Genomic DNA, 21,817 nt, shown 5'->3' with positions numbered 1-21,817 from the left:
AAAGGGAAAGGCTTACCTTTAAGTGCCTTAAAAGATAAACGTGGCTTACACCTTCAGCTCTGTCAAGAGTCAACTACCAACACACTGTATTTTAACTAGTTCAGAATACAAACAGAAAGCTGATGGTAAAAGGATGACTAAAATATATCCTGATTTCACCTCTTTTCCTTGCCACACCACAGTAACAGCTTGAATTTGCCTGATTGACACTGGAGATATTGGAGCAGCTACTTTCTTCAAAAGTGAATGGAGGATGCCAATAGCCTTACATACCTGCAACCAAGAAAAGACCAAAAGCACTAGCTAGTATTTGATTTGCTCTTTCCACTGAGTTTTTCCGAGGCATTTTTATTTCATCTAATACATCTCCTGCTATTAATCATGTCTACAGTTGACTGTTTATAGTAACAATCTTTCATAATCCCAATTATCTGTATTACTGCCATACTCATGGAAAATAATTACATCTGATTTACTGAAAACTTTATTCTATGCTAATTCTTAGTTTGGAGAGTTATATACTAATTGAGTAACTTCTCACCTGAAGCCATAATGAGACAAAACCTACTGCGTGTGTAAGAACTCCTAGTAGCTCCTGATCATTTTGCAAGCTTCTCTTAGATTGGGAAAAGATCTCTGCTAAGCTAAATGGGTAATTTGTACTTGCTGGTTTAACTCTTGGAAATATGTTTTTTCCTCCTTCCAGATAGACTTCATCTTCACTTAAAAGGTATTAAATGCCACAAAGAAAAAATTAACTCTACAGGAGCTGCTTTTCCTATTGTTTTTCTTTTTTAAATACAGATAGAATTGCAATTTATACTTGTCATTTAGGATGAAAAATCTTTAAGAAAATATCTAACAGCCATTTATATTTTTTTCCATTTAGAAGCTAGATTTGTTGTGTATTCATTCTGTGGTTGAGTTTCCTCCATCTCTTCACGCCACTAGATTTAGAGATTTTTCTCAAGTCTGTTTCTTTTTTTGATTCTGACTGGATCTGATGCTACAAGACAAATGACACAAACACCGCGCTGCTCAGCATAGATATCATATCTTGTATAGTGTCACCTCAGAAAATGGGGCCTTGATAGCTACAGCTGAGAAAGCAATTTGTACATATACTATATTTAATTACTGTGTCCTTAACTAGCACTGCTGCAAACAGATTGTTGCACTGATTCAAGAACTTCACTGATGCTTTGAAACCAAACCTAGAAAAAGACAAAGGGAAAGCCAACCAGTGAAACATTGTACAGGTATTTTCTCAAAAGCTTGAGAATCACAGAACCATAGAACAGCCTAGATTGGAAGGGACCTCAAAAGGTCATCTGGTCCAACCTTTCATTGGAAAGGGAGCCTGGATGAGATTGTCTAGCACCCTGTCCAGTTGCATCTTGAAAACCTCCACTGATGGGGACTCTGCTACATCCCTGGTGAGGTTGTTCCAGTGATTGATTGTTCGCACTGTAAAAAACTTCTTCCTTATATAGATACAAAACCTCTCCCAGTGCAACTTGTACTCATTGCCCCTTGTCTTCTCCATGTGGCTCCTTGTAAAAAAAATAGCCTCCATCCTCCATCCTCTTTGTAGCTGCCGTTTAAGTACTGGAATACTGTGATGAGGTCCCACCGAGCCTTCTCTTCTCCAGGGTGACTCCCTCAGCCTTCCCAATTGTGGGAACCAAAGCTGGACACAGCACTCCAGGCATGGCCTGACCAGCACAGAGTAGGATGATCACGTCTCCATCTCTGCGAGTAACACCCCTGCAGATGCAGCCCAGGATCCTGTTTGCCTTTGTTGCTGCAGTGGTGCTCTGCTGACTCTTGTTGCCCATCAGGACACCCAGGTTCCTTTCAGCAAGGCTGCTCCCCAGCCATACAGATCCAAGCCTGTACTGGGTTCTTTGGCTACATCGTCCCAGGTGCAAGACTTTGCACCTGTCTTTGTTAAACTTCACACTGTTCTTACTTGTCCACTCTTCCAGCTTGCCCAGGTCTCATATATAAAAGTACCGTGAATGTACTGAACACAAATCTTTTCTTCCTAGCCAATTCATTCATTTAATGATGATCTCAAGTGATTAATGAAGGTTTGCACAGAAAGGCTTTCCTGGAAACTTGTGAAGCACACCTTCGGAAGTAAAGTAAAATGCAAGTAATAGTTGCATGTGAATTTGTTAAGACAGAAAAATACTACCTACTCAATATGTAAGGCTAACAAGAAGGAGAATTACTTTGGAGTAGCTTGCCTCCACACCATCAAACCCACAAATCGGAGCAAGAGGTGGGGAAGTACTTCCTTATTTTAGATGCAGGAAATAGAAATTCAGAACAGTCTCACAAAAAGCCTGAAGAAATCAGGAAGCCCATAGGCCAAACAAACAACTCCAACCCCAAAATCATCTTCACTTATAATCTTCCTAATTTCTCTGCCCATTTTCCAAACCTCGTATTTGTATTTATATTATTTGTATCTTACAGACAGACAAGACTTCCTTCTACACAAAGAGCATATTTTTTTTGGTTCTTGTACACTACCACCACCCCATAAGTGAAACCTGTTTTGTGTTCTGCAGTTAGGAATATTCAAAAGTACAAAAGGACAGTATCGTACTCTGATACTGCACTGATGCTCCCTACTTGTTGATATTTCATTTAGTAAATCATAGAATCATTTAGATTGGAAAAGACCTTTAAGATCATCAAGTCCAACTGTTAACCTAACACTGCTAAGTCCACCACTAAACCATATCCCTAAGCGCCTCATCCACAGTCTTTTAAAAACCTCCAGGGATGGTGACTCAACCACCTCCTTAGGCAGCCCGTTCCAATGCTTCACCACTCTCTCAGTGAAGAAATTTTTCCTACTATCCAGCCTGAACCTCCCCTGGCACAACTTGAGGCCGTTTCCTCTTGTCCTATCACTTGTCACTTGGGTGAAGAGATCAACACCCACCTCTCTGCAACCTCCTTTCAGGTAGTTGTAGAGGGCAATACGGTCTCCCCTGAGCCTCCTCTTCTCCAGACTAAACAACCCCAGTTCCCTCAGCCGCTCCTCATAAGACTTGTGCTCCAGACCCCTCACCAGCTTCGTCGCCCTTCTCTGGACACGCTCCAGCACCTCAATGTCCTTCTTGCAGTGATTGGGCCCAAAACTGAACACAGGATTCAAGGTGCGGCCTCACCAGCGCGGAGTACAGGGGGACAATCGCTTCCCTACTCCTGCTGGCCACACTACTTCTAATACAGGCCAGGCTGCCATTGGCCTTCTTGGCCACCTGGGCACACTGCTGGCTCATATTCAGCTGGCTGTCAACCAACACCCCCAGGTCCTTTTCCACTAGAGGAGAAGAGAGGATAATATGGCACAACAACTTTGATTTCAACTTCTCTGTTTTTTCAGGCAAGATTTGATTGTTACTCAAACAAGAGAAAGTATTTAAATGGAATGATTGACTTCCCACAATCTTAAAGTCAAATGGATAAACAGTTATTTTTTAAAACTATTAAGAATGAAGTAATTTATGGTAGGCAAATATCCACTGCATGAGTTTAAGAATTATCGAGGGCCTATGAATAGACAAGATTGGCATTACTGACAAAATTACTTCTTTTGTTATCTGCCCAATTAGTTGCTCCTCCTCTTCCTATCAGAACTTGATTACTTTTTACTTCTTCCACAGTAGAAGTGAAACAGAAATTAACAGTGAAGACCATAAGGTCTTGATAACAGACATCCCACTTCTGTATTAAAAAAATTAAGCTATTCTTGTGTTTTGCAAAGCTGAAGACACAGGTCTCTTGCCCAACTTAAGCATGAGTTCTTTTGGTTAACACTTGTTCCACTTTCTTCTAGATGAAGAAAGGAGGCTTAATTAATAAACCAGCTAATTTCTATAGCTCTAGGACAGATAAGCTGCACTTCATTATACCTGAAAACCCTTTGTTTATCATGATGCAATTCCAAAGCAAGCAAGATCTACAGGAGATTGTCTAACCGTACTTATGAGCTTTAGCTCACAGTTGCAAGTTACTTGATAAAAAAAGTACTGTGTCTTTTTCCACTGTTATGAAAAAGGTTATGTTGATTCCAACTCCTCTGGGAAAATAAGTATATTTTGTGAAAACATCAGATTACTTCTGAAAGTAATTCTTCAAAAACTCGTAGCCATACTTCATTTTTTTCACTTTTGCTAACCCATCACTTTGCAAGACAAATTTTTTAAATTAAACGTAAAGACTTGACTGATGACTCCTCTTGCATAAGAACGCTTACCATTTCATCAACTTGTTTCTAAAATACACCTTTGTGGGATACTGTTATTTCCTCCCACAAAATGTGAGTAATGCAACACCACTGGAAGGTAAGTTTGCTGATGTTGAAACACACAAGAAAGACAGAAAATGAAAGACATCCTGTTTTGGTACAGTTAGACAACCTCTCACAAGACAGCCTGATTTGAAGGAATCTTCAGCTGCCTATTCTGGTTGAATCTTAAATTGAAAAATTAAGTTTGTACTCCCAAGGCATCAGAAACTTGGGAAGAAACTTCCCAATCTGCAAATACATGGTTTTAATCAATCTTTTCTGTTATTCCTGACCACGTCTATGAGTTTGTCAAACTGCAGCGAAAAAGGGTATATAAAAAAATTCCTTTTTTCTTTCCCCTAGAATTTGTGGTTCTCAGGCCCTTCTTTCCCATGAACTTATCAAGAACTATGGTAGAAACTATTCTTTATATGAAGGTGAACTTGACCTGACTCCCTTCTTTGCCAGGACCTCAAACAGGAGGTTGTCATGACCAAAAGAAAAGGTAAGGTCAAGAACAATGCAGCCATCCCAACTCCTCCCCAATGCTAGCCAAAAACAATTGCACTGTACAGAAGGCAGAAAGTTACACAGGAGTCACTTACACAGTTGCAGTCCCAGAACCAAAACAGCTCCAGCAGCATCAGCATCGTAACAGTCCAATTTTTCCTCTAAATCGCATCTTTGATTACATCTCAAGTACAAACTACTGATGAAAATAGTGTTATGTATACATCCCATTTAGAAGGATAAAAGCTTTGTTAGGAGAGCCTGAAGGCATTTTAGGACAGAAATGAAACAACAGGAGAAAACTTCAAAAGACTCCTCTGACCCTACACTCATCAAGAATTAAAAGCAAAAGAGGCTTTTAGTCCTTTCCTTACTCCAATCCAATCTGCCAAGTGGAATCAATTAACAGCTCTGAGTGTGCAAGCTACTTGATACAAGACCTTCTTTGTGTTACAACTCTATTCTCCAGATAAATAACCCAGAATTCTCCTGAATACGGTCTTCCTAACAAGAGTCTTCACAGCTTGTTTCAGAACCACAGTGTGACTAGTTCTGAAGATTTCTCCAACCATCTGATTCTACAAGCCAACAGCATCTCCAAACACTTAAAGGTCATGCTACATCCAGAAACGGTATACACAAAACAGTTTGTGGGGTATGAGAAAGGCTTTAAATTGCCACGAGCATTTTAGTAAAAGACAGAAGACAAAAGCTCTTCCAGGAAGCAGGCTTATCTACTCTCTACAGAGAGAGCCTAGCTTCTTAATGACATCCCCAATTCCAAATTCGGTGTAAAAACAAACACACACAGAAAACCAACCCAATAAAACACACACACACTCACATCAATAGTTCAGCTTTCACTCCGTTGCCCTTAATGGGCATTTTATTTCCGTCACCGTCTTTGCTCTGCTAGCGTTGGCAACAATAGCCCCTGTTTCAAAAGCCATGATGATCATTGCCAATGTTAGCAGAGCAAGAACTTCAAGTCCTAATAAGTCTATCATTTGGCTGGCACCATTTTTGGCCTTGTATTCCTACAAAAAAGGATATATAGCATGTAATAGCAGGTTTGAATGGTCCCAAGACCACCACAAACCATATCATTGGTATGTTGGCAATTGTTTGTTTAATTGCCAACAAACTTAGTAGTAACTGGAGTTTAAGGAGGAGGACAGCAGCTCTAAGATGTATTAGAGAAATAAACAAACTGCTAGGTAGACTGAAGTGGCAGAAGAACCCTTCCTCTTTGCAAAGGAAGAGTAAATTCTCTCAGCTTAATACTGACAGGATTTGTTGTGTGTCTACAATTGCAGCTACTTTCTAAGAAGAGATTAGTATAATAATACATTGGTATAATAAGATTTCATAACAAAGAAGGGCTCATGAGGAAATTCTATGATTTCACCTCTAACACCAACAGCAGCGCATAGTATCAAGACAAAGTTGTGAGGCACCAGTATTACCTCTATTGTCAACTACAGCTTCATGTCTTGCCTAGTATTGTTCTGCACAACCTGGCATCTGTGAAAAGGCATGGGACAAGTATAACCAGCACAAACTCATTGTTCTACCTTCAGTCTCACTCCTCCCTGAAGGATCTTCCCCATCCGCTCCTACTCTATCATTTCCTGGCTGGAGACGCCTCCTCCCCTCTTAAGTACCTTAACATAGAGTCACTCCACACTTGTAGTCAAAGATGCTCCTAGATCTCAATGGTATAATTAACATGCTGGACTCTTATCATCCATCTTCCAGGAAGATGGTGCTTGTTGTACTGACACCTTGCACTTCAGCTTCTACAGGCAGTCTCTCCTCCCTCTTCACCTACCCCCCAGGGACAGGTTCCTGTCACATGAATATCAAAAAGTCTTCCACATTCCCATGCCAGTAAGAAAGTCCTACCCAGCCTCCGTCACTGCTTGTCAGAAGGAAAATTATGCACACACACAAATATAGAAAACACAATGCTACAAAGGTTCAGAATCATGAAAATCTGAAGTGGCACTATTGGAGTGTAAATTGGACATCACAGCAAGGCATTAACTCCTTTTTTCCTCCAGCAGAAAAATTCTACATCTAATCTGTTTCAACTGCAGTCACAAATTAAATTTAATGAGCTTACCAATTCACAGCAGCCTTCCCCTCAGATATGAACCCTTATGCTTAAAATCCAGAAATCTACAATTTCCTCCATGCAGAAAGTTCCTTCCAGTCTTCTGTGGCAGATGCCTTTCAGAATAAAATTATTTGGGCTACAAAGAGGTTTACTGACCAAGTTGAGAAGGCCAAACCACTTGGAGAACTCTGCAAATAAATGCAAAATGACTTTTCTGCTTAGTTTCAGTGAATTCTATTCTCCGCTATGAAGCATCAACCAAGTAAATGTACTGCTGAGAAGTGGAAAATTATAGGTTGCCCCGAAAGCTTGTGGAGTCTACCTCCTTTGAGATATTTAAGAGCCATCTTCGGCAACCTGCTGCAGGTGGCCCAGCCAGAGCAGGGGGATTAGACAAGATGACCTCCAGAGGTTCCTTCCAGCCTCAATCATTCTTTGAAATAATGATCACTTGTACTTAACAAAATACTACGTTCACAGTGCACATGGTATTAAATATTCAAAAGGCAGGCTTCCAAATCATCTTCCAAAGTAACTGATTTAGAGAGAAGAAACAAATTTGAGTTTTCTTTAGAAGCTTCTAACCAAAATATGGACATAAAATAACCTGGTTTTATCTCAAGATCTGCATTTTCTTGGAATACTAAGCGTAGTATCATCTATCAGTGGCCTGTATGAGATGAATGCCCTGACCATCCTTTCTTCATGTTTTCCCATTTGAAATAATCATTACGGCTATATTATAAGTCCTACTAACCATTTCCTGAAAAATAGAACTTCCCCAACGACAAAACAGGGAAAAATTTCCTAGCTGAAATCTTCCAGGAGAAGCTTCTGGCCTCTTCTTCTTTGGAAAGTGCATTCCAGATGACATACTTAATTTTGTGTAGTCAGGGCATTTTTTTGGCCATTATTTATTTGCTAAAAATGAACCCCAGCCTCCATAGAAACAGTATTTTCATAGCAGTCAGGGACTACACAAGAAGACAGCCATCTCATATTAACGCATTTTATACGCAGATATCTAACATCAATAGACTTTATCAGGAAGCATCAGTTTTCCTCTGAATATATTCATATCTTAGTATTCCATTTTATTCAGATGTATTAAATTCTATCTGTATACTATGCAGCTCTTAAGAGAAAAAAGATAAAGACATAATGACTCAATATTTGCATAACTATTAGAATCCAAGGATTTCTTAGTTATATTTTTCTAAAGTGAATATTATGACTCATGAAGGTCTGTAGGAAAAAACAAGTACGTATTCCACTTGTGTTTCCAGATCAGTTATAAGTTCTGTAGCCCAGATACACACAAGCTAGAAACACACACAAGCTAGAAACACATTTAGGTAGTTCCAACCTACAGTCCAAAATAAAGCCTCAGATTGTGTAGTGTTTTCTACAGAGGTTTCCAAGCATCAGATCTTCACATCATCTCAGACTACGCAACTAAAAAAAAAAAAAAAAAATCAAGAAAACTTTAATGTATTTCTCAACTCTATAAAAGAAACAGAAAAATGAATGCCTATAAGAAATTTAAGAGGTAAAGCTGAAATAAAGAAATTAGCAGTTAGATTTAAACTAGGACCTATTAATAAAGAGATCTTACATACTGTACCCATGACAATTAGTATCATATAAATATTGACAGGGAGTGGCAATCTTTCAGTTAGTTAAAGCCAATCCTTTACAGGATTTTGAGTACCAGAATAGACTTTGACCTGTGCTCCAGTTAGAAGCTGGTACCGATCCTGTGCTGGTTCTCCCCTAGCAACGTGGGTTGCTAACCGGACCGAGCAACTACTGCTTGTCTAGACAGTCTCTAGACTGCTGTCACTAAAGATGCACCACAGCATGTTATACTCTGCTGATGTTGTTTGGATATCCATCAATACTGAAAAACCCAAGAAGAAACCTGACTAGAGATTACACTACAGGAGATGCAATTGTCTCAGCAGAGCAAAATACTGTGGACAACAAGAGCTCCAAACCACTTTACTTATTCACAAAGATCAAGTTTCAGCTCTTGTTCAATCACTGTTAATCTCGGTGTTTATGTCAGCAGACTACCGAGAAAGCTAAAAGATGGTATTATTTGCATTCGTTTTAAAAGAGCTATAACTGGGTGTTGTCTGCATAGTGCTTACAGTTTTACCAATATTGTCTCATCATCCTTCTGGCTTTATTGCTGCTTGAATGACTGGACAAATTAAGGCAGAGACAGAATAGTTTTCAACCGTTCTCTAATTTTGTTCTCAAAGAAGCAAGTTAAGTTTTTCAGTATCTCTGTTTGGAACTGCAATTTCTTGATGACAAAGTAATTTTGGTAAATAGCATCAGGCAACATCCGCAAAAAAATAGAAGTTTTTAATTACATGTTTTGGGACCTCTCAAATTCAAGATAAACATCCTGTATTGAGACAAACATCTCAGTATTCCTTGGTAAGAGACCTAAAAAAACTTTTTATTTTTATGTAGTACTACAGTACATCCTACGGAATTCTGTGAACAGCAACTGTGAGGCTACCAATATCATCTGCTTACAGTGCTTCTAAATATTTATTAAATTCACAGTGAGTGGCTCCTGAAGCTGACATTGTCCTCAAAGATTTACAGAACAACAGGTTGATTTTCAATTTGTCCAAAAAACAAATTCCAGGTGTTTCCCTCTTCCCTTCCCACCACAAAACTAAAACCCCACAGCTGCCAGAAAAAATGACATTGTTTACAAATATTTTTACTTGATAAGAGCATTTATAATCTACTACAGGGTTTTGGCTGGGTTTTTTATTCCTCTTGTTGAAATGTGCCTTAACATCAACTTTCTATTATGGTTCTTGATTAAAACTTTTTATAGGAAAAAGAAGTAAACACTTTCCTATGGCCTCTAGTTTCACGAGCAGAAGAATTGGCTAAGTTAACTATTATTCCTGTATAAAACCTACCATACACTGTGAATCAAATGCTAGCGTTTTGACAGTCCCACCACCTCTACTGTTAACTTTCCAGAGGCTTACATAATATTAAAAGTCTTCTAAGAGGTGCAACCTGAAATGAGAATCCACCAAGTTACTGCATTTCCAAAGTCAACTTACAGTCACATTTTACCTTTTATTAACATACCAAGTTATATATTTTATCATTAATTTCACATCAGCCTATATATTTCATAATTCTTAGTGATGAGCAGGTAATATTAACCTGCAATTATATTTTTGCATATAAAGCTTGGATATGGTAACTTGAAGACACAGAATTATATTTCTAGGTCAGCCAGAGTCCTATTTTAGATCTCACTACAGAATAACAGAATGGTTTGGGTTGGAAGGGACCTTTAAAGATCATCGAGTTCCAATCCCCACGGCCATGGGCAAGGACATCTTTCACTAGATCAGGTTGCTAAAAGCCCCGCCCAACCTGGCCTTGAACACTTCCAGGGATGGGGCATCCACAACCTCTGGGCAACCCGTCCCTGTGTGTCACCAGCCTCACAGTAGAAAACAAACTTCCGCCTTATGTCCAATCTACATCTACTCACTTTCAGTTTAAAACTGTTGCCCCTTGTCCTGTTACTACGGGCCCTGGCAGAAAGTCTCTGTCAGAAGAGGCAGACATTCAGATACTCTCTCCAATTACCCTTAAGTCCTTCCCCGCAAGGCTTCTCTGAATCCATTCAACACTCAGTCTGTACTGATACTGGTGATCACCCCAACCCATGCGCAGGACCTTGCACTTGGATTTAAAGAACAGTAGAAATGTGTCCAAGGAGATTTAGTCAATCATGACATTTCCCCTTACTTTGAACTACCTCCAGACAACTTACAGCATTCTGAAGCTGACAATCTGCAAATGTTCAAACTCTGCTTTTTCTATGCATAAGCTTCACTAGCAAATGAGTGACCTTCTTGGATACCAAGTTTCTCTAGCATTTTATCACTCAGATTCTAAAAGCACAGTTCATGTGTTTTCAGTGACTGTGATTTTCAACAGTTATTTTGATAGGTAAGAACTTATGAAGTAAAGGTACTTTGAGTTATATTCTTTATTTATTTATTTACCAAATCCCTAACCACAAGGTCTTCAGAAGTGCTTTCTAGCAAGTTAAGCAGAAGGGGGAAAAAAGGTCTAGTGACAACAGAGATTTAGAACTCCAAATCCCAGAAGATGATGAGATCATCTCGCCTTTTCCTATGCAAGACAGATGAACATGAATTCATCTAGCTAAATATGAAACAGACCTAGGAAAAACAGGCAAATCACACTCTGTACCTGTGTATTTTTGGTGCAACAAGAATGGAAACCTCTTGAGACTAGATAAAACAAGTTTGTCATACGCAGTGCTTACTGTTGTCAGTTAATTTGAAGCCAAAGTGCTGAACAAGTGAAACATCTGACATCTTTGAAGATTAAGACCATCAAAAGTCTGAAGTTTTAAAAAAATCAACTAAAGTAATTGACTAAGTACTTGAATAATTGAGTTACTCAAGTGTCTACGTAAAACATGAAAAGACTCTTTGTGAGTTAGTATCAGAGCAAATAAATAATTTTCATGAAAATTTACTAGTTATTTTTGAATTAAAAGCATAGGCAGCTTTAGGTCAAGCTGTCCCCTATCCATTCACCTGTTACACCCCTCCCTCCCTGCTCTCCAAAAACTGGAAACCCATAAACCCCAAAGATTTAGTAAGAAACACAGGGGAATAACAAATCTGGTTTTAGTCCAAGATTGTTGTAGAAGTATGTTCATCAAATACTATTTTTCACTGCTTAATATCATTAACGAGACACTAAGCTCAAGTTAATAGCTCGTTAGTTACATTGCCTTTGGCTCTACTTTGCACACCTATGGTATTCACCAGTGTCTGATCATTGCTTACCCTGGAGTGCAATGACCTATCTAACACGGCCTTCACAGTCTTATTACCTCCTTTCAGGGCTGTAGGACTCCTAGTACCTGATATTTTGAGAAAAAGCACAACACTATGCGGTGGCACATGCTTTACACAGAACTTAGGCTTTGGCCTTCTCAAGGCTCATCAGAAAAGACTATGATTTCCCAGCCTAGTACTAAGTCAAGTGCATGGAAGCCCCAAAGAAACAAACAAATCTAGTTACAGACAGCTGCAACTTAGTTAGTTTTCCTACTCTGTTTTTATTACAGTCACACAAGAGAAAACAGGGAAAATAAACACATCTCTCTCCTGCACCTCAGCTTCATGAACTTCCTTCCTGCGGCCTATAAATTGAAGTTATATCTTCCTCAGTGTGTCTTTTCCGCCTGCTCTGTTGCCAGCACTCTTCTCCCACACCTTCCTGAAACGGTAACGCCTTTCTTTGTATCAGCCCCCCCAAACACCTGCTTTTCTTAGTGTACATCTACTTCACATATTAATTTACAATCTTTCTAGCATACAGAACCTAGGTTAGGACATTTACGAAACACAAAATGATTACAAAACTGATTTAAAGGTTATTCCATGCCTGCCTTTTAATCTACAGGGGCTACAAACTGATGGGGAAGAAGAGTAAGAATAGAAGCAAAACTAATTAAAGCTAAAGAGGATAAAAACATAATAAGAGAAGCTAAGGGCATTGCTGACACTTTTCTTTGCACAACCAAAAAAGTGTTTCTTGAAACTAAAGGGACTCCAGCATTTTAAGCCTACATGTACAGAATATTAGATGCTGAATTTAAAGTCTGTGCATCAAGTATTCATATGTTACCGCTCAGATACACACAGTTACCTAACACCTTTGCTCAGGAAACATGAAAACAATTATAACTAACATAAAATCACAACTTTAATCAAAGGAACAAAAGGGTTTAGATTTAAAAGGTTTTATAAAAAAGGATATTTTTTTTTTTTGCATGGAGTCTGATCACAAGAAACATTTAATTTTCTTTTCAAGTGTACCAGGCCTAGAGACTGACAAGTTTCCCTCTAACCGGGGGCTGGGGGGAGGGGAATAGGGTATTCATCTTGGAAGATATTTTAAGTGCACTTAAGTATTTCTTCCATAAAAATATATCCACATAGATTACGATGGATTTGATATATCAATAGTACCTTGGGCCAAGACAGATGCTTGTAGTGTGAATCATCACACTAAGAACTGGTGCAAAACATTTAAACTCTTTAGAAAAGGTTAGGATACTTAAATTTTATAGAAAAGAGCCCAAGAACCAACTCAGGATGAGATACAAAACCAAGTAAAAGTCCAGCCAGCAGAGAGACTGATACAGTGACCAAACACATGAGAAGTTAACCTACCAGCTGATGTCCTCAGAGGAAGCACTTTGTTTTTTTAATTGGTATTAGTGTGAAAGAACAGTATCTGTAACTATGGCGGGGGGGGGCACGACACAACATAATTCTGATGAATATACCATAAGAAGCTGCCTTTAAAAGAATACGCAAAGATATGCCCAAAAATCTCAGAAGATTCCTAGAAAATTCTCACTTTAAAGTACATTCTTAAGATCTGAGATGCAAACACATGATCTAAAACTTTACATAAGCATGACAGGAAGCATCCCAACAAGTTCATTCCCGAACTGACTACAGCATAGCTCCAAATCACTATTAAGATAACTGAAAAGGAGCAAATCCTTAAACTGATTAAAAGGTGAAGGAATACAGTTAAAGATACGATCAACTGCATGTTTGATACCTGCAACCTCCTTACTATCACTGCAGGAAGGTCCCCATAGCATAGTCAGCATTAAAGCACATACTAGCAAAGTGAGTCATGGTTAATGTAAAACTCTGGACTCTTAATTGGATCTATATTCTTGACATCTTTCAATAGAAACTGGGTATAAAAACATAGGATTTGACGGTAGTCTTGAGTTATCAAAATTGGCCTAAGCATCAGAGCTCTTCTCATTAGCTGTGGTTTTAAGACGACAGATACGAAAACTAAATCAAAAGAAGCAAGTTAACTGGAACATGCAGCGCTGTTTTTCCTTGTGGCAACAACATCCACAAGGCTCTGCTTTTATCCAGGGATGTAAGTTTGACCTGTCAACTCTTCAGAAGCTCACAAATCAGTAACAAGCTAAACAGAGTACACAGTATCATGAACTTGTACAGATTCTTTCATTAGATTCTTTTCACCTCTCCACCACCTTACGCTCAAGCGAGCTTTCTGCTAAGAGCCATGCAGCAGAAAACGAAGAACGACTATTAAGAGCTATCTCCACGCTGACACCTCCCTTTCCCCCCCAACGCCAAATGTCAGAGTTCATACTAGAAACAAATTCCATTTACTTGTTCTCCTCTCTGACAACAGAAAGCCAGGAAAAAAAATACACTAAAGAACTTTTCTTTGTAGCAAGTGATAAAAGAAACTCTCTACTTCAGCATAAAATCACAATTTGCTCGTATTTAAGGGCATCTCTAGGCATATCCAAGTACCCAGCTACATCCCAAACAAATTGACTGGATTTGGCGTACACTTTGTTGAGGTACCTTCTACAACCAGAAATAAAAATATCATGCACTTTTGTCAAGCAACTACCAAATGATGTTTGGTTTATGTCAATAAGTGTTATGGTTTTCTTTCTTACAATGCAGTTATAACACTGACAGCACTGAAGAGATCCATTGAACCACCAGGTATGATCAAGTAGGGAAACAATGAACAAGCAGCCCTCTATCCCAGACCTAGCACACCAATTAGTTTAAAATGCATTTAAACCCCTGCCATGACTACTTCCCCACCTGTAAGGGCATATTAATCTTACAGCTGTGTTTTACATGTCATTAGTCAGCATTTGCAAACGTCTACACTAAACAGGCTGAAGTCAGAGCTGCAGTGCTTAACCACAACATAAGAGGACCTCGCTCTTAAAGAAAAAAAAAAACTGTTGAAGAGGGAATTGGTATATCAAAGCTATTTACAGTCTCCTGCTCACACAGAGGACTGGCACTCACGAATTACGCCTTTGTACCGGGTCCACCGCCCCTTATGACAGTCGGTGAAGAAAAGAAAGATGCATGAACCAAGAGAGATGACAAGTCTGAGGCAGGACTGGGAGGGCGCCTCCTTGGCATGAAAGCTGCTCTCCCTGCACAGAGACATTCACGCACCCCCAGCTCAATGCTGAGTAAACAAAACACTAGTGCGGAGTTAAGCAGGGTGGTGACTCAGCCGGGCGAGATTCGGTCCCACAGGGTAAGAAATTCAGGGAGACGGGACCGGGGGCCCATCGGCGCTCCCTACTCACCAGCAAGCAGTCCACGTTCACTTCGGATTTGGGGTCCTTTAAAGTCACATCAATTTTTTCAAACCGAGACTCAAAACTTTCTCCCGTCGACATGTTTCCGGAGAAAAAAAAAAGTTTCCCTTATTCCAGAGCAAAGTAAGGTTAAAAATAATGAAAAAGCAAAAAAACAGGAACAAGCGAGCACAAAAGAGAAACCACACAGCCTATACCAGGCTGAGGAGGGCTTCCTGCAAAATCCCTTCAATCACAGAAGTCTCTGAGGCAAGTCACCCACGCTGCCCCGCCAAGGGGAGAGAAAGCCGAAGGAGAGTGCCTTGGAGTCCGCGGCGGGGGGGACGAGGCTGCTTCTCCCCCCTCCTCCACGCACGCACGCACTTTCCTGGGCTGCTCACAACTCTGCAGCAGCAGGTTTCCTCTCCCTCCCTCCTCTGCTCGGGCCCCAGCGTCTCAGCAACCTCATTTTCCCAGCCGGGGAAGCCGCCCTGGGAGCCAGCGTAGCGGTTCCTCCTCCTCGCCCTGCAGGAGCGGCGGCGGGTCGGTGCCAGGTTCCGAAGCGCAGCTTTCTTTCCAGAAAACCAGAAGAAAAAGCAACAACAACAGAAAAGAAAAAAAAAAACAAAACACCACCAAAAGTCGCAAAAGCCTGCAGGCACACCAACACGGCAAAAATGAGAGAAAAAAAACCCGTAGGAAAATCCTCTGGGCGGCGTGTCTCAGCGCCGGGAGGTTGGTCCTTCCATGAGCACAGAGCGAGGGAGCCCGGGAGGGGCCGGGGGGAGAGGCTGCCCCTCTCCCGGGCTGTGCCCTGCCTGCTCCGGGCGGGCGTGCGGGTAGCGCAGGGCTGCCAGCTGCGCGCACAGGCCGCCCCGGTCCCCGCTGCGAGTGCCCCCCGCGGGCAGGGGACGAGTCACTTCAACGGCGGAGCGACGGCCACAGCATCTTTCTTCCTCTCTCCCCCTCCTCGCTGCGCGGCCGCCGGCGGCTCCTCGCTGCCTCCCGCCGCTGCCAACGCCGGCTCCGCTCCCCCCGCCCCACTCCTCCGCCTCACGTACGGGACCGGCAGGCCGGACCACTTCAGGACCGACCCGAGGCTGCAGCGTGAGAGGGAGGAGGGAAGGAGGTGGGTTAATGGGAGGGGAGAGCGCAAGGTCCGGCCGTGGCGGCTGGGAGGAAACCTGCGAAAGACACCAACATGTCCGCCTTCCTGTTTGAACAGTCCGGGGGGGGGGGGGCGGCTAGGACGGAGGCGCAGGCGCATGCGCGGAAGGAACAGCTCCGGCACGGACAGGGAGGGGAAAGAGACAGAAGGTATGCGCGCGAGGCGCGGGCGCGCGGCCGGCGCTCCTGTCCCACCCCCGCTCCCTCCCCTTTCACCCGCCGCGCCGCCGCTCAACGGTCGGAGGGGGCGCGCGCGCGCCGCGCCCGCGAGACCCGGGAAGGAAAGGGCGGGAGGGGCTGCCGCGGCGGGACGGCGGGAGCGAGTGGGCGGCGCGCGCCAAGCGGCCGCGGCGGGACGCGGGGGGAGGGGGCGCGTTCCAAAGGGCCGCCGCTCCGGTGGGGGCGGGGCGGATTTGACAGCCCAGCGGCGGCGCCGGGCCCTTCCGGGAGGGGGGCGAAGCGCGCCCCGCGTACCCGCTGTCTCCGGTGTGCCCGCCCCCCGTGGCCTTTCCGGCGGGCGTTGCGCGCAGGCGGAGGTGTGCGCGGAGCCGACGGGCGAGCGTCCCGCCGGCGAAAGCGGCCGTTCCAGCCAGGCTTCGGGCAGCGCCGGCGGCGGGCGGCGGCGTGCCGGGGGAGGACGCCTCAGAACTGCCCGCTCCTTCCTCTGCGGGCAACTGCGCGACGGGCCCCCGCCGCCGCCGCGGGCCCGGGTCTGCCGTCAGGCGGGCGAGCGTTGCACAACACGGGCCTGTGCTCCTTGCTGGGAGGGGACAGGTGCCTGCGAGCCTTTGAGGGTCACCCAGCTCAGGGTGCCCAGGGAACTTCTGGGGTCTCCATTCCTCTGAGGTCTTCAGAAGGCTGGGCGGCCCTGCTGGGGCAGGGGGGCTGGAGAAGTTGACCTCCAGAGGTCCCTTCCAGCCGCAGCCGCTCTGCGATGCTGTGTGCCCGGGGGAGGAGAGGCCACCTTCCCCAACACCAGAAGTCCAAGTTCCATTCCACAACCACAGTTCCAGTTTGTGTCCCGGCAAGAGCCATCTGCAAGGTAGCACACCTAACTCAGAAAGAATAGAGAGATGCAGCATTAAACATGTAACCCATGCAGCGTGTTTCCAGCTTAAACCTTACTCTCAGACTCCAGCAGGGATCATTTCTTCAAATAAGGAAACTCCAGTAATGATTTCAAATAATATTGGACAGAGGCCGCTGTACTGGGTCAGTTCTTTGACTTCCACTGCAGTTCCAGAAATGGCAATGGCGTTTTTACAAAGATCACTGAAAATTACGTAGAATGTCGAGTCATTAATCTCTGTCACTGAACAGTTGCCAGTAGCAAACCTGAATCACTAGCGCTATGAGTTATTTTCAAAGTCATGGTTAAGAAACAAATTACCTATAGCCAAGTGCTAGGGCACTGGAGCTATTCAATCGTGGATATTCACTACTTGCTATCTTGCTTTATTCAGCCAAAAAAAGAAATGGCATTCTACATTTTGCTTTTTCTTGTCCGCAGCTGCCTGCATCTTTGTTTTTGTTTTCTAGTAAGAAGTATGTACGGTTAAAGCAAAAATACATGCTACAACAACATTACGCTCATGTTTACCTTCACTCGTTTTGTGCTGGCTATTACCACAGCCCTTTGATTCGGAGGGTTTGGTCGCTCTTGGAAATGCAGGTGTTCCATTCCAACAACCACAGTCCAAAGAGAACATCTCGTGTACTCTGCAAGCTACAGGGTATAGGCTTGGGATCATTTCATATGTGATACACCAAGTAGTTCCTAAAATACAAAGAAAATGCTTCTTACAGTCCTTACATTAAACAAGATGGAAATCATTGTATAGAGATACAGAGCCTAATTCACAGTGCTCTTGGGCACCTGGTTTAGGCATTAAAACACGTACAGGGATGATGCCGGGCCCCAGCAGGGTGATTCGAAGTACCTAGCTGTAGAGAATGCAAAATTCATGAGGCCTGTAATGGAGTAAGGAAGAGGAAGCCTGAATCTGCAGCTCAGTGGGCAGGATCACCCTGTAGTGACACAAGTCCTGAGCCGTGCTCCAGATGCTGCTTATGTATTTTATCCAACGTCTATGGGAAAACATATAGGTACTCTTGGAAATGCAAAACAACTTCCATCCTCTCCAGGCCTCCCTGTAACAAAGCTACATGGATCTTACTTGCCCTTTGCATCTTTGTGTTACTTTTTTTACAGTGGCTCAGCTTCAACACTGAGTTGAGAGAAGCACCATCCCATTGGCTTGGCAACTTAGAGAGATCACAGCGATATGAGAGCTGGGCATCGGACAGGCCCAGCCTGATGCGTTTGTTTGCTAGTGAAGGATCTTGCCTGTAGACCAGTACACCCGAGTACCTCTTCCAGTGTTTGTGGTGAGGGAAGCTGCTGTGTTTGTGTTCAGCTGCGTGCAAATTCAGTGTGTTTCAAACACATCTGTCAGACCGGGCTTTTCTCACGACTGTGGTGGAGTGAAAGTGCTCGTCTGTCTGTCTCAAACAGAGTAGAATTTGTGTGGGAGGTACTTCACCCGGCTGTCTAGGAAACTCTGAGCACTGCTTTGAAAACGTAAAAGGGAGGCTTTGGCTACAAAGAGCAAAAAGGAAAATAAATTCTAATTTTAAAAGCAAGTATGGGTTAAGTGTCTGATGTGATAGAGTGCTCACATAGTAACTCGAGAGTGTAATGTATTAGCTTCTAATCCAGTGAACATTCATTCATGTGCTTGGATCTTGAAGCCCGTTTTCATGAACTTCAGTCAGACTATTTGTATCTATATGATTAGGAACTTGCATATTTCTAGCATTGGCCACTTAGAAATCATATGAAGTTCCATCCTACGTAACCAATCATAGTGCATTGAACACAATGTTTTACTTTGTTTTTTCTTTCTGATAACAAATGAACTAAAAATAGGTAATTTCTTTTTCCTGCATTTGTTGTGTCACATATTTTGGAATTTAGCTAGCTTTTGTTGAGTGAAATGGAAATTACTCAACACATGTACAACCCAATAACATTGAGCTGATCAAGCGTGCAAGCCTGAAAGATAATTTTTTCTCTCTTCAAAAGCATGTAGTCTCTAGTTCTTTAAAGTGTCTCTATGTAAGCTCATGTCCATGCTTATTAAACAAGTGAACTGATAATCTTTAATAAAACAGGAATCATAGTCCTCATATCCATGTTGTCTCGCCTGTTTTCTAAGATATTTACATGCTCTGACTTTTAGTGTGATACAAATAAGACGAAGTGACACCGACTTAAGAGCTGATTGTTTGCCAGAGATTGCAATTTCCTGTTAAATACAGAAAATCATTAAACCATAGAATTACTACATTGGCTTTCTTTAAAACGTTATACCATACTTACAAAAAGTATATGTAATAGTGTTTATCATGTAAATTGCATTCTTGTACATTAGAGTAGTAAGACTGTGCATCATAACAGGTTTCAGCAGCGCCCATTTCAGGAAATGAGCAAACAGCAAGAACACAAGAGCAGTGGAATACTTGGCAAGTATTAGCTGAGCCCTCTCTGAGCAGGTACTGTTACCCCCATCCTTTCGTGAAAAAGCTAAGAAAAATTAAGTGGAAGAGCTTGTAATAAAGGTCATCTAGACTTTTTAGGTCACTGAGTGTGCATCTTTAAAAGGCATACACTCTCAGAATGAGAGAAAAGGCTGTATGTGAGTTTCTGATGTAACTACTGACTTCAGAAGAGTTACGCAAGGCAGAAATGAGACTGTATCCTGTTCACCATATTAGGCCAAGTTAGTAATGCGTGATCTACCTTCACATTCAACTTCCTATTTAGTCAACATGAAAGCTACAGCAGTTAAATCACATTATGTTAAGCCTGCCTTTGGTCCACCACCCTCTCTCCTTGTTTGCCGTTCAAAACTGGCTCAGGTTTGCCTCAGCTCTAGTCCTCCGGACACTTCATAGCGCAGGCCAGTATTGCTCAGAGCTCTGAGGTGAAGACTGTGGTGAACAAATGAAGTCCTTGGGCAAAACATTTTACCATTGCTATAGCTCATCTGTGCAGCAGAAAGGCCTTTTGCAGGAGCTCCGTACTTCAGGCAAGGAATGATGGACGTTCATGCAGGCATACCTGAACTGGCTTTAAGTAATGATAAAGTCACACCAACATTGGTCTTGGTGTGCGTGCAAAATCTGAAAAAAAAAAAAAAAAAAAGTGCTGCTTTAGGTGGTGAATGCTGCTGGCTGTAGGTAGATGATCTAAAGCCACAGTCACACTGTTGACTGCAGTGAGGCCCTCTCACCTCCCTTGGGGGTTCAGCTACGCACTAAAAAAAACTCGTCAAGGAATTACAGACTGTAAGCTTCAGGTGCAAGGTGTTCTGAGTAGTGAACACATTAAAATGCTCTGCCAATAGGAGAGAGAAAGCAAAGAAATGTGACAGATACTAGTCATACCATTTAGTACACTGACAAAAATCATGTTGGTTCTTCCAGGATGAGGCAAAATGTAGGAACTAGAATAGATTAGAAATAGACTAGACATAGACATAGACATAGACACAGACATAGGATAGGATAGGATAGGATAGGATAGGATAGGATAGGATAGGATAGGATAGAATAGAAATGACCTAGGCAATAAATAATTGCTAGCAAGAGAAGACAAATTTGGCTATAATAAATCAAAAGAAAATTTGGCATGGATATACTCAACAAAAATAGTATCTTTCAAACACCTGTAGATGCTGAAACAGTGCAACATATACATACATAGAGATGTATGGTTTTCCTGCTTGTCACTAGCTTTAATAAAGAAAGATGTGAGGCTCCTGGCATATGACCTTGCATATTCCAGCGTATCCCAGCTTCTTGACAAAGGGCAGTTGCTGTTTCCTCTTACAGCACAGCACATTTTCAGGCACTGTAGTACTTTTTTTTTGCATCCAGCACTGGAACCCTGGGGAGAAACTGCTCCCGCTGCCTGAGCGTGGCGAGTGATGAATAAGAAATGGGGCACCCGGATCTTTGTTTCATTTTCTTGAACGAGCTAGAAATAGGCAAAAAAAAAATCACCTTTTGGAACTTTTGCAGTGGCCCGGTTTGATGGAGAGGGTCAGGTCTGAAAACAAACTGTTGCAAGGGAGGAAGTAAACTGGATGGGATTGTCTGCTCCAGTGCAAACACAGATGCGTTTGCTGCCAGCAGACAAGGGCATAGTTGTATAAACAGTGCAGTGTAGACACTCCCAAAGTAACTTTTGCTGTATCTGGAAAGGAGGGGAGCTGTGAGCCCAGAGATAGATAGCAATCCACAGGATAAATATCTGGTCACCATATGGCTCAGGCCAATATCAACTACAATTGCATATACAGTGCAGGCTCCCTTTGCTTTTATGCTTTAAAAGTGCAGAAAAAAAAGCCTGTGACCAATGTATGGCAAAAGCTCACAAAGTGATTTTAAATCAAATCAAAACAAAATTCCACTGGAA

General features: G+C 42.4%; 1 protein-coding gene across 2 annotated transcripts in view; it reads right to left on the bottom strand.

The window, feature by feature from the left end:
* ROCK1 (Rho associated coiled-coil containing protein kinase 1) overlaps positions 1 to 15,585 on the bottom strand; it is a 90,227-nt gene extending 74,642 nt beyond the window's left edge. For both annotated transcript variants that reach the window (XM_059836198.1, XM_059836199.1), the window contains exon 1: positions 15,178 to 15,585. In XM_059836198.1, the coding sequence (XP_059692181.1) occupies positions 15,178 to 15,270 (93 nt within the window). In that variant the 5' untranslated portion in view covers positions 15,271 to 15,585. The remainder of the gene's footprint in view (positions 1 to 15,177) is intronic.
* Positions 15,586 to 21,817: the final 6,232 nt, after the last annotated feature.

Source organism: Gavia stellata, chromosome 3, assembly GCF_030936135.1.
Source record: "Gavia stellata isolate bGavSte3 chromosome 3, bGavSte3.hap2, whole genome shotgun sequence".
Classification (NCBI taxonomy): Eukaryota; Metazoa; Chordata; class Aves; order Gaviiformes; family Gaviidae; genus Gavia; species Gavia stellata.
Note: the sequence above shows the minus strand (reverse complement) of the source record. Positions and strands in the feature narration are given on the sequence as shown.